We start from the raw sequence: 12,469 nt of genomic DNA on the forward strand, positions 1-12,469 counted from the left end.
CTTAGCTGCTCCACCTTTGTCATGATTATTTCATAGTGGCCAATTATGCCAATACACTGGTGACAGGAGAGTTTGCTAAAAAGTATTAGATTTAAAATTTTTAAAGTAAGATTTTACATAATGAATAAGAAATTTATTTCATTAAGTTAAAAGTTTCAAAATGTTATAATTGTATCAGTTGTTACAACACTATTTAAAAAATTTTGTCACCTGTGGCTCTATATAGATAAATGTGTCTAGCAACACTCTACTCTGTTGGGTATAAGTATACAGGACAAACAATTTATAAACAAAGTTATATAGTTTAAGTACAAAATTAAAATTTTAATTTCTATTGAACATTTAGTTATAGGAACTACACCTATTTAAGTGTATGAAGAAAAATGGAAACTCTAATTGATTTGGAGGCCCCATTTTTTGAATCTTATTTATTGAAGCCTTACAGTTAAAAGGGGTTTATCATAGATATTAATATCATATATGCTCATATATGTAAACTATAAAGTAATATAAGCATTAATATCTAGTTATAAAAATCAGATAAATCACTTCTTTAAGAAACAGATACTGGACACACACACATATAGATTGTAAGTTTAAAGTTTTATCTAGGTAATTATTATATGTATACATGATTACAAACACACCTCTGTGGTTTTAAAGTAACTGAATAATGTTTAAATATAAAATGTTCAATATCTGACATATGAAACATAAAAAGTTGTAGTGAGAATCTTACCAATAAACACTACCAAAACCACAAAATTAAAAAATTCAAGATTATATTTATATATGGATGGAAAGAATCAAATATAATGCTTAGTAGATAAAATTAAACAATTTCTCAATATTTTGAAAATTTCATGGATAGACTTTGAGCTACTTAAAAGTCTACATTTGTTTGCTTAGTAGTTACACTTTTATAAAACATCTGCAACAACTTGACAATTACATAGCAAATAAACCATTTAACTATTTTACATAAACTCATATGAAACCTTAAAAGTGATTTTCACTGAATGCTCACAGCCTCTAAAGTTTTAGATATGTACAATTATATAAAAGTGAGTACGAGTACAGGTCATCAACACAGAGAGTATGTGGGGCAAGATTTAAAGGCAGGGATGAACAGGATGACAGAAATGAACTAAACGCATGTGATGACCTCCAAAGGGGAAGACTAGGCAGAAGGCTTTTAGGCAGACTTTGGACAGACAGGAGATGAAAAGTGGAACAGAAGATTAAGCACAACAAATTCTTATAAAAATGCCATATTGAAACATGTTACTTTGTATGTTAACTTTTTAAATTAAAGCTGGAGTTGAAGAGATGGTTTAGTGGTCGGTCCTGGCACCCATATCAAACATCTGACAACCACCCTCTTCCGAATTGTGTGAACACCAGCACTAACTGCACATCACCACATATCTAAACACATAAATAAAATAAATTTTTAGAAATGAATGTTCACAGAACACTGAGAAAATAGGTAATTCCATCTCCCTCATTTTAAAGAAACTAAGCAAAGTGGTTAAAGACTAGACCTCTTAAGTATAACACAAGTATAGTCCCTGGTTTTCCATGCAGAATTCCACAAACTCCTGAAATCCCCTGGGCAACAGGAGTATCTTTTACTATCCATTACAAGTTTCCAACTCACAAAGAGGATCCCCATAGCCTCAGGATATGGTCATCAGTACACCGGGTTATTAGAATGTTGAAGCTTTCAGTCTCACTCACAGACGGGGCAGAGTTTGAGTGCTATAAAAGCCACTTAGCATGAAGCTCCCCATGCATGGGAACTGGAGAAAGCATTTGGGTGTTATAACTGTACTGCATCTGAACGAAGCATGGGATTAGTTACTAGGCGCTCCTACACACTGAATTAAGCTACTTCTGAGCTGCACACTATAGTATGTTTTGTGTGAGATTCTAGCTAAGGATCCTTTGGTAGGGAGGAGGGCTGTGAATCCACAGACTTTATAGAAAGGCAGGACAAAGCATACATAATCCGGGGAATTCAAGATTTACTGATGACATCAGGGGTAAAGACAGTCTGTGGTATGGAGTTTAAACTTAAACAATCTAAACAACTACATGTTAGAAACTAATTTAAATTAAATGAAAGGTAGCTGGTAAATAAAGAACTGAAAAACTGATTACTGTGGAAAAAAAAAACTTCCACACATGTATTATTAATTTAAACAAATGCAGCCGACCTATGGTTACCTTGCTGACCAGTAGAAGATGAAGAATTGAAGAATAACTTGAGATTAAACAAGATACTTGCTGATATAAACTATTTTCTTATAAATAAAAATAACAGTATTTGGTTAAGAATGAATTCTATGGTGTCTTCTTCTATTTTTGTCTATGTAAAAATAAATAGTAAAGGGAACATATCAAGCCACTGCACAAAAACTTTGGGCTTATTATATAAGCACATTGTCATTTAAACAACAACCAAATTTTAAAAAATAATACTTCATATAGGTAGTCTCCTTACAAACATAAAAACATAAAATATAACCATACCTATGCAATGACAATTTTCCTACCAATTTCATTTTTTCCAATTAGGCTCACAATATAAAAATGATCAAATGACTACCTCAAGTTGGGAAAAAGAAATTAAACAAATTAAATAAGGATAATATTTTGATTTATACAGTTGAAATTAATGCTATATCAAAACAACTATTCTGAATTCTTTAAAAGAAAATTATATTTTACTTTTAATTCAAATATAATAAGAATATAAAAAAGAATGATACTAAAATAGAAAAGAAAACGAAAATTGTAGGAATTTAGAAAAAGGTGTATTTTCAAAAATAGACAATAGTTCTCAGAATTTAGAAGTATAACTTACAGATTTAAACATCTAAGCCATGTAAGGATTTATCAGAAAAGAAAATTCTGGGCACCTAATGTAGTATTGCTCAATCAGGAATCTGTATTTTTAAAGGCATTCTTGTGAATTCTAATGCTGTCCAGAATTTAAAAATGTACAAAGACAGCAAGTATTTAATAAAGGAGGTGAAAAGAAACCTTCTAATAACAAGGCAGTAGATACAATAGTATACTGGGTTGGAAATAGAAGTACATAGTTAATATTAAGTTGAAAATGAATCAGAAACATTTATTTGAAAAGTAAAGGAACCCAAATCATATGGTAGTATAAGTTTCCACTACTCTGCATTAGACTCACATTTATGTTTTTTAAATAGAAATTAAAGACACTTTCCTTGTATTTATGTGTCTTCTCCTAATTTTTCTGTTTATGTTGAAGATATTCCTGTGCCATAAAGCACAGGTATTTGGTATACTGTTTAGATGATTAACTTTTGCTTTTAAATATTGTTCATATTTGAAATATGGAAAATAAAGCACCATTTCATCTATTTAGTGTAAATTTGGTACATATAGCAGTTATTTACTATACTTTGAGCCAAATGACAAAGATCCTTCAAGAAAAGGGAAATCAGACCCAATCTGAACTACAATAGCAAAGCACATCGTACCTGGCATTCTGTGAAAATTTGCCATAACCTTTTAAGGTTAGATGTCACAAAGCAAATGAAGGATTAATTTCTAGAACAGGTCAAACTTCCTCATATTCAACACTTTCAAGGGAGATCAAATAAAGATGAGAAATAGTTTTTAAAAAAACAACTAAAGCCAAATATTAGTACTGTCATGGCCATGAGTTGCTTATAAAAGTCAGGGAAAAAAAAAGTAAAAAGAATTGAAATAAGGTAACTATGAAAAGCCATCTATCTCACCTCTGGAGTGACATCTCGTGGTGCAAACCCTGTTCCTCCAGTTGTCAATATCAAATTAAGTTCCTTCTCATCACACCAGTCTATGAGCGTTTCCTAAAAGAAAGCAAACATGCAGAAAAACTTACTTGCTCGCTCAAAATCTAACTAATCATTTCATAGATAGGATAGAAACAAAATGATTTAAACAGTGAATGGAGACTTTTTTTTAAAAGAGTAATTCCTGAAAAGTTTCACACTTGGTTAAAATAAAACGCATTTTGTGATATTTATGTTGGTTGTGTTGGTTATATAAAATGATATAAGTACCAAGTTAGGTATCTAAAATAAGAAATACCATTGCTTATTATTCCTATTTTACGTAGTTAAATGGCATATTTAAACCTCTTTTCAACATTATAAAATATTTTCAAGTTTAAAGAAATTGAGCACTATATGCTAATCACAAAATCTTATTATCTAATAACATCTTAGCACCTAAATATTCATACCTTAATTATACATGCAAAAATAGGCTAATTTTTTTATATAATGGATTAAAAAAGAGGAAAAATGCTCATAGGCTTGTGAATTAGAATGAAAAAGAACTAGATTTCAAACTACATCCGCTGAAATCTCAATTATGTTTCTATTTTTTTCTAGTAATGAATAAATATTTTATGTTTTATTTGAAATAGGGAAAGATTTACACTTTTCAATATTGATTTAAAACTTTCTTAAAAGGAAGTAAAGCTTAAATAATACTTGTGTATCACTTCCAGATTATGGTCCATGTTAAAATAAACCAAGGATAGGTAAAAGAATGCTGAATAAGAAAAGAGCTACTTATGTATTACTATCTCTGACCTACAATTGTACTACAGACCAATAGTAATAAAAACAGCATTGTATTGGCACAAAACAGATATATTGGTTAATGGAATCGAGTTGAGGACCTATATATAAAACCAAAAACCTATGGACAACTTATTTATGATATAGAAGCCAGAAATGCACTATGGAGAAAAAAAGACAGTATCTTAAAAAAAGAAAAAAAAAGAAAAGAAAAAAACCAACGTGCTGATCAAACTGTATGGCTGATGTAGAAGAATGCAAATAGATCCCTATTTGGCACCTGTACAAAACTCAAATCCAAATGGATCAAATCTCAACATAAAACCAAATACACTGACCATGATAGAAGAGAAAGTGAAAGATAACCTCGAAATCATTGGTACATAAAAAGAGCTTCTGAACAGAAAACTGTTAACACAGACACTAAGAACAAGAATTAATAACTAGAACCTCATAAAACTAAGAAGCTTCTGCATGGGTAAGGACATCCATCATTCCCTACAGAATAGGGAAAAGATTAAAAAAACAACAACGCTATACATGCAGTACAGGACTAAGATAAATAAAGTGAAAGAAAGCTCATGGTGGTAAGGATGGAGAGTGTGGGAAACACTATTCCTCCATGGCTGTTGGGAGTGCAAAGTTACACAGCTACTATGAAAATCAGTGTGGTGGTTTCTAGGGAAATCTGAATTGATTTATGTCAAGATCCAGCTATCCCCAAAGGATGTTTCATGCTACCACAGAGACACTTCATTGATCAATCCTGCTCACTACTGCTCATAATAGGCAGAAATTAGAAACAACCTAGATGCCCCTCAAGAGATGAATGGATAAAAAAATGTGTTATATTTACACAATGTAATATTACTCAGCTCATAAAAAAGGGGGAGTCTTTAGGGCAAATGAGGTGAAATAGGAGGAAGGACAGTAAAATAACAATAAGGATGTCTGAAAAAGCCATAACGAATCACATCATTTATCTAAACATACTTTAAATGAAATTTTCTCATCTGGGCTGGCAATTCTCCCTCCAAGAGCCAAAGACCACCTAACAAAAACCTCTATACCAGACTTGATATATGCTCCTTTGAGTTGTTGATCATGGTTGTTCAAGAGACTCCCCAGACAAAGATCCTATTGCTTGGTTGCCCTCAGAGGTGGAAAGTAAGTCTCTATTGCATAAGACACCAAGCACTTCACAAAGGGCACAGAGGCGCCTGAGCTAGAACTGACCCAAATCCCCTTCCCTGAGTACTAGCTTTCATGGTAGAAGAAGGCACCATGAAAGCTTCCAAATGAGGGAAGCAATCAACAGGTCTACCCAGCTATGAAGGCTGTGACCCACAATAAGGTTCAGCATGGCACTATAACACTAAGGGTGCAGCAGGGGCATACTATGCCACCTCTACATGCCCTGTGTGTCAAAGTCAGCTTTTGTCAAACCAGAATAATGCCTAACAAACTAACTGTTTGTCCTTACATCCACAGACAACTGTAACCCTCAGCTCTCATTGAGGACACTACTCCTTGCAACAGATGGAGACCATAGCAGGAAAAGCACACTTGCAGAAATGTAGAGCCCACTTCTAAAAGATAAAATTACAACACAACTCCAGCACCAAAAGCTAAGGAATCATTCCATTATAGGGGGTAGAAAGAGTCTAAGAGCCAGAGGATTGGAGAATTAGTTATGAGAGTGTATGTCCTAAAAGCTTTATTAATATGATCTCAGCAGTATAACTACCTGAACATGACTTGAAAAGAACAACAGCAACAGACATGCTAAACTCGACAGGGAAAAGCCCATGATGCCTGAACACTATGAAAACAACTACAGACAACTAACGAATGCTGACAGTGGGAGAAATTGTGTTTTCCAGGAAAGAATACAATAAATGGTTATCCAATATCAAATGACCAGTCCTAAAAACTTACATATGAGTGATAATAAACTGATTGAGCAGATTATATTTAGAAATATATATTATTTATCCTTAAAAAGCATGTAATTCTATGTATAAATATACATATATAGTTTAAATGATTTTTTTTTCTCATCTGTGCTGGCAATGTTCCCTCCAAGAGCCAAAGACCACCTAACAAAAACCTCTACACCAGACATAAGAAGCCTCCCTTTGAGTTGCTTGGTCAGGGATGTCCAAGACATTCTCCAAACAAAAAGCAACTGAGTAATCTGTTAGCATTTGATGTACAAGTCTTTCCCTTTGAATAGACTTTTTCCCAGAATACCTTTCTGTTTTAGTTAGCTAACTCCTATCATTAATTCACATTGATTGATTGATTGATTGATTGATTGAATTTGTATGTGTTTTGTCTGCATTCATGCCTTTAGTACAACAGTCTTGCTATAGTGTTACAGTTCCAAATAATAATTGCTTTCAGTGTCATATACTTTTAAGACACTGGAAAATTCAAACATCATATAAAGTAAAAAGGCAAAAAGTTGGAAACTAATTAGCATTAGAGTGATAATATATTTACTACTAAAGTGACAATATCTAAGTCGATTTAAAACAGAAGCCTGATCTCTATTCTGTGTTGCTAATTGAATAGGAATGTTAATAATTTTTCAGTTGTTTACAGGATATTTGATTCCATTGTGAACCCAGAGACTGTGAACTATAAAAACCTGTTTCTTGTTTGATATGGTTCAGCCCTAACACACACCTTTGATCCAAGAACTTTCTGGTTATTGTAAACAGGTGATTATAGTATAGTTCAGCCCTAGCATGTACTTTTAATCTAAGAGCTTTCTGTACACAGGATTTAATAAAGTTAACCTTAAGTCAGGAGGCAGAGCAAGAACCCAGCTGACAGGAATTAAGTGGGTAAGAGGGCCTTTGAGAGAAGGGTATTTAAGACAGCGTGGAGAAGGAGGAGCTCTTTGGCTTTCAGCTTTTGGCTTTTTCCTCCTGGGTTGTCCAGTGAGCTAGCAAGCTTTTTCCTCCTGGGCAGTCAGCTGAGCTGAATAAGAAAACCCTTTTCCTTCAGGATGTGAGCTGAATAGGAAGGTCACCCAGGTGCTTTTTCTGCCTCTCTTAGCTACCAGGTTTTCACCCAGCATCTGGCTCCTGCGTCTTCATCAGAAAATCAAACAATTGGGATTTTCACTCTTTATAACAACATGCAGTTGTACTAATTTTCTTATATATGATCAAAAAAGTTATCATGGTTATGCTGCATCAATTACATCATACCACCACACTTCTCTTCTCATCAATGTCGTGTAGCAACTTTCAAGTCAGCCAATATTAAGGATTAAAATAGTTTATGGTTTTAATATTTGATTCTTACCAAGGTGCTGTCTCTTTAGTGGCATTTCCTACTCTCTTTTTGTCAAAATTCTACCCATTAAGTTATTTATTGGAACTTAAGGTGTGCCTTAATTTTTATCTTTTTACTAAGTATATTTACCAGGATATTTAGAAAAAATTAGGTTATTATTCTTAAAGCTCAGCCAATAATTTACTTATTTGAGTATCCTCCTATCCTGACAGCTAGAATGAGTATTTCTTCTATGCTACCAAAACTGATACCTTAGTTTTCTACTCTATCATACATTCTGATGTAAAATAATTTATATTTATTACATTTCCATCATATCAGAAGCTCTGCAATAAGAGAAAACCCCTGTGGGCTATTTTATGTCTTCTAGGGTTGCCTTTTTACCACGTATTGAAACGTCAATTTGGACAGGGATGGGGGACAGTCTACTAACTGAAAGTAATACAGATTGAGAGGACCCAAACAAACCTCCTGCTTGGGGACAATGGAAGTTGATATGGGACTCAATGTTATCTTTTCTGGATTTTTTTTTTCCTTTTCTCACACTGAGGCCCAATTTTTAACTGGACTACAGACCCCATTATGGAATTTATTATGCTCTACGTACTGAAATTTCATTACAAAACAAAAGGAGAACCACTAAGAATACTTTTAGGAGTTATTCACCAAGAATAGGAATCAAACAACAAAGCACAAATCAAGACATTTGCCCTAGGCAGAGAATTGGTCTCTTTTTGTGAATCTCTCTTAACTTTCCTAATTATGTATTTTCAGGTATCCTATAAAATGACAGTATCATAATTCTTGTCTCAATATACAAATGGTATATACTCACTTATTTCTGGACACTAGCCCAAAGGGCATGTCCCATGAAAGTCTTCACTTACCAGGAAAGTGGGACAGAGGGGAGGACATCCTACTGGGACTCTAGGTGAGAGAAGCATGGGAGAATGGGGAAATAGAAGGATCCAGAGGGTCCTAGAAACCTACAAGAAGAACATTATGACATGTGTATTTGGGCCTAGGGGTTTTGCTCAACCTATGGCACCAGCCAAGGACAAGACGCACAGTAAACTTTGAACCCCTACCCAGATCTAGCCAATGGACAGGATATTCTTCACAGTTGAGTGGAGAGTGGGGACTGACTTTCACATGAACTCTGGTGCCCCATATTTGACCATGTCCCCTGGATGAGGAGACCTGGTGGCACTCAGGACAGCAGGCTACCAAGAAGAGACTTGATACCCTATGAGCATATACAGGGGGAGGAGGTCCCCCTCAGTCACAGTCATGGGGGAGGAAAGTAAGGGGGAAATGGGAGGGAGGGAGGAATGGGAGGATACAGAGATGGGATAACAGTTGAAATGTAATATGAATAAATTAATAAAATATATTTTTAAAAAGTGAGTTTTGCTTCACTTCATTCATAGTTCACAGCAAAATAGCACAAAGAAACCATAGACTTCAATGAGCTAAGTATGTCAAATTAGCCAAGATTTTAAATTTTTATTGAAAAAATAAATATATAAGTCATGACAAAGACACTCATTTTATCATCTGGTCTAAGAAACAGAAATGGAAGAGGGTCTGAGGTAGCTCTTCCTTTAGTGGGAAAATGAAGATGAAACTGAAAAATGATGCTGGGCAACTAGATAAAATCCTAAAATTATATCTTTGATTTGCCACTACAGAAAAGTAACACACAAATGTACAAAAGTTTAAATGAAAAAAGTATGAATACTATTAAAATAAAAATGTTAATATAATGTTTAAGTAAAAATTGGTCATTGCAGTAGCTCTCTGAGTAGCACAACCTGTCTTTATAGTAAGAATATGAAAGTTATAAACTCCAGTTTACAGCAGGCATTACTTGCAAAAATAATTATAGATAAATTAAGCAACATAGAATTTGATTAAAATTAGCATCTCTGCCAAAAATCATGTGAATTAAACCCACTATATGAATTTCACATGAAAGAATTGGATTGTTAGTGAAGCTATTTAACAGGACACAGTTAATAGAACTCTTATTCTAGCTATTATTTTCAAAAATTTACTATCCCCATAAAAAATTTCATAAGATAAAAAATTTTAGAGCTTTTTCTTATACTATAAGATGATCTTCCTGACTTAAAATTCTGAGTTTTTCTATTTACAATAGTTAATATAGAAATTATATTACTTGATAAAATATAATTTTCTCCTTATACTGATAATTGAATATTTTCAGGATCATTATTCAACCATGAAATATTTACCTACCAACTGTAACTGAAACAGTTCAAGAATTAAGTTATGCTTGGTGTGGAGGCACAACCTGTGATCCTAGCACTCTGGAAAGCAGAGGCAGATGGATCTCTCTGAGTTTGAAAGAAGCCTGGTCTATAAAGTAAGTCCAGGGCAGTCAAGGCTATGCAGAGAAACTCTGTCTCAGAAAAAGAAGAAGAAGAAGAAGAAGAAGAAGAAGAAGAAGAAGAGGAGGAGGAGGAGGAGGAGGAGGAGGAGGAGGAGGAGCAGGAGGAGGAGGAGGAGGAGGAGGAGCAGGAGCAGGAGCAGGAGGAGGAATTAATTAATTCAAGTGTTAAGGTTCTTTTCTGTATTGACATTTTTATAGGTACATATTTAAATCAATTGTATATTTTGAGTTCATTTTATTGTAATGTTTAAAGTCAGGATAAAGGTTTTATTTTATGTTTTCCAGGCTAGGGTTAGTCAATGACCCCAATAATTTTCCCAATCTTTTGAATTTTTAAGAATTTTTTAAAATTATCATGCAAAGTGTTATGTTTCATTATAGTATTTTCAAGCATTAACTACCTATGTTGTTTCTCTTCCCTAAATCTGCTGTCTAACCCCTCTGACCCCTTGCATCCTTCTCCCTCCAGTAGCTTCATGTTCATTTTTATGTAATATGTATCCTATTGCCCTCCTGGCACCTGCACATGATTTTTCCTTTTCATGGTTACCTAATTTCATGCAAGCATCACTTATTATTAAAATCATATTTTACACAAAGCTCTATTTTATTCTTGTTTGAGTTCATGTGCAGTGTGTGTGTGAGAGAGAGGGGGGCGGAAGAGAAAGGGAGAGTGGGGAGGAAGAGAGCGATGTGTGCCTATGGAGGCCAGAAGAGAAAAAAACCTAGAGTGGAGTTATAGTAGTATTAGGCCAAAAGATACAGGGTGGGAATTGATTGAAGTCCTCTGTAATAGCAGCAAAACCTCTTGAAGTGCTAAGCCATTTTCCAGGCTGCAAAACACTTCACTGAATTTGATGCATCAATTTATAAGATCATAGTTTTCAGTTTTAGTTTATAGATTAAGTATAGTGCTTCTAGTTTTGTTCCAGTAGACCCCACATAAATAAAATGTTGTCACAGTATATTAAATATGAAGTTTACTAAAAATAAATTAAACATAATATGTCTCTGTGGGTTCTCTATTCTGTTCTTTGATTCATGTGTCAAGTTTTTCTGTTTAATTTTATAATTTGTGAATACTGTGCTTACACAATATACATCATTAGGTAATATTAGTTGGCTCAATCCATTTTTCCAAAGGTTCTAACTTTTATATATAATTTTACAACAAATTCACATATTTTAAAACCTTATTAAAAACACAAAAGGAAAGGTATGAGAATTATAGGTTAATATTTGGAAAATTAACATTACTATGGTGAATCTTTCCATTTATAGATGTGGAATATTTTCCATTTTTTAGTATGTATTTGTTTTTATTTTATGTGAATGTTTTCCCTATATTTGTGGCCGTGTGTGATGTGCTATCCTTCTGTACATCAATGCCAGAAAAAGACATCAGATTCCCTGGTACAGGAGTTATAAATGTTTGTGAGCCATCATGTGGGTGCTAGGTCATCTTCAAGAACAGCAAATGCTGTTTAATGACTAAATCATCACACTTGAACCTAGTATCACTCCATTTCTTTATATGTTATGTATTTTGTCATTTTCAGCATGTGTAATGATTTTTTAAAATAAATTTTCATTTGTTTTCATAATTTACTCACATTACATCCTGATTGTTATTTACTCATATCCTGTTCCCAACCTTCCTCACTATCCCCCTATGACCCTTGCCTAGTGCTCTGACTGGGAAGCCCTCCTCTCCTACCACCTGACATCAGCCTATCAGGTCTCATTGGGATAGCCTGCATCCTCTACCTCTGTGACCTCACAAGGCTAACCCACCAAGGAGGAAGTAATCAAATTCCAGACAACAGAACCCTTGTCAGACACAGTTCCTGCTGCTTTTACTAGGGGATCCATGCAGAGAATGAACTGTCCAACAGCTTCATCTGAACAGGCAGTCCAGGTAGGCTCTCTGCAAGCACAGTTTCTGGTTGGTGCCTAAGTTTCTGGAGGCATCCCTGGGTCCAGATTGGTTGGCGCTGACGATCTTCTTGTAGAGCACTTGTCCCCTCTGAGTCTTTATATACAACCACTTTCCCATATGACTGTCAGTGCCATGGCCAGATTTTGGCTATAAGTCTTGGCATCTGTTTTCATCCTCTGCTGGCTGGAGTCT

The 12,469-nt window shown here is 34.3% G+C and overlaps 1 protein-coding gene and 1 long non-coding RNA gene across 21 annotated transcripts in view; one reads left to right on the forward strand and one right to left on the reverse strand.

Annotated features, from left to right (window-relative positions):
• The window catches only part of GPHN (gephyrin), a 391,499-nt gene that overhangs the window by 245,612 nt on the left and 133,418 nt on the right, over window positions 1-12,469 (reverse strand). For all 18 annotated transcript variants that reach the window (XM_084792850.1, XM_084792848.1, XM_084792845.1 and 15 more), the window contains exon 4: window positions 3,783-3,875. In XM_084792850.1, the coding sequence (XP_084648976.1) occupies window positions 3,783-3,875 (93 nt within the window). The remainder of the gene's footprint in view (window positions 1-3,782; window positions 3,876-12,469) is intronic.
• Window positions 11,965-12,469, forward strand: part of LOC311603759 — an 84,048-nt gene continuing 83,543 nt past the window's right edge. For all 3 annotated transcript variants that reach the window (XR_014781235.1, XR_014781236.1, XR_014781237.1), the window contains exon 1: window positions 11,965-12,256. This is a non-coding gene — a long non-coding RNA (uncharacterized lncRNA). The remainder of the gene's footprint in view (window positions 12,257-12,469) is intronic.

Source organism: Acomys minous (genome assembly GCF_964271855.1).
Source record: "Acomys minous genome assembly, chromosome: 8".
In the NCBI taxonomy this organism is placed as follows: Eukaryota; Metazoa; Chordata; class Mammalia; order Rodentia; family Muridae; genus Acomys; species Acomys minous.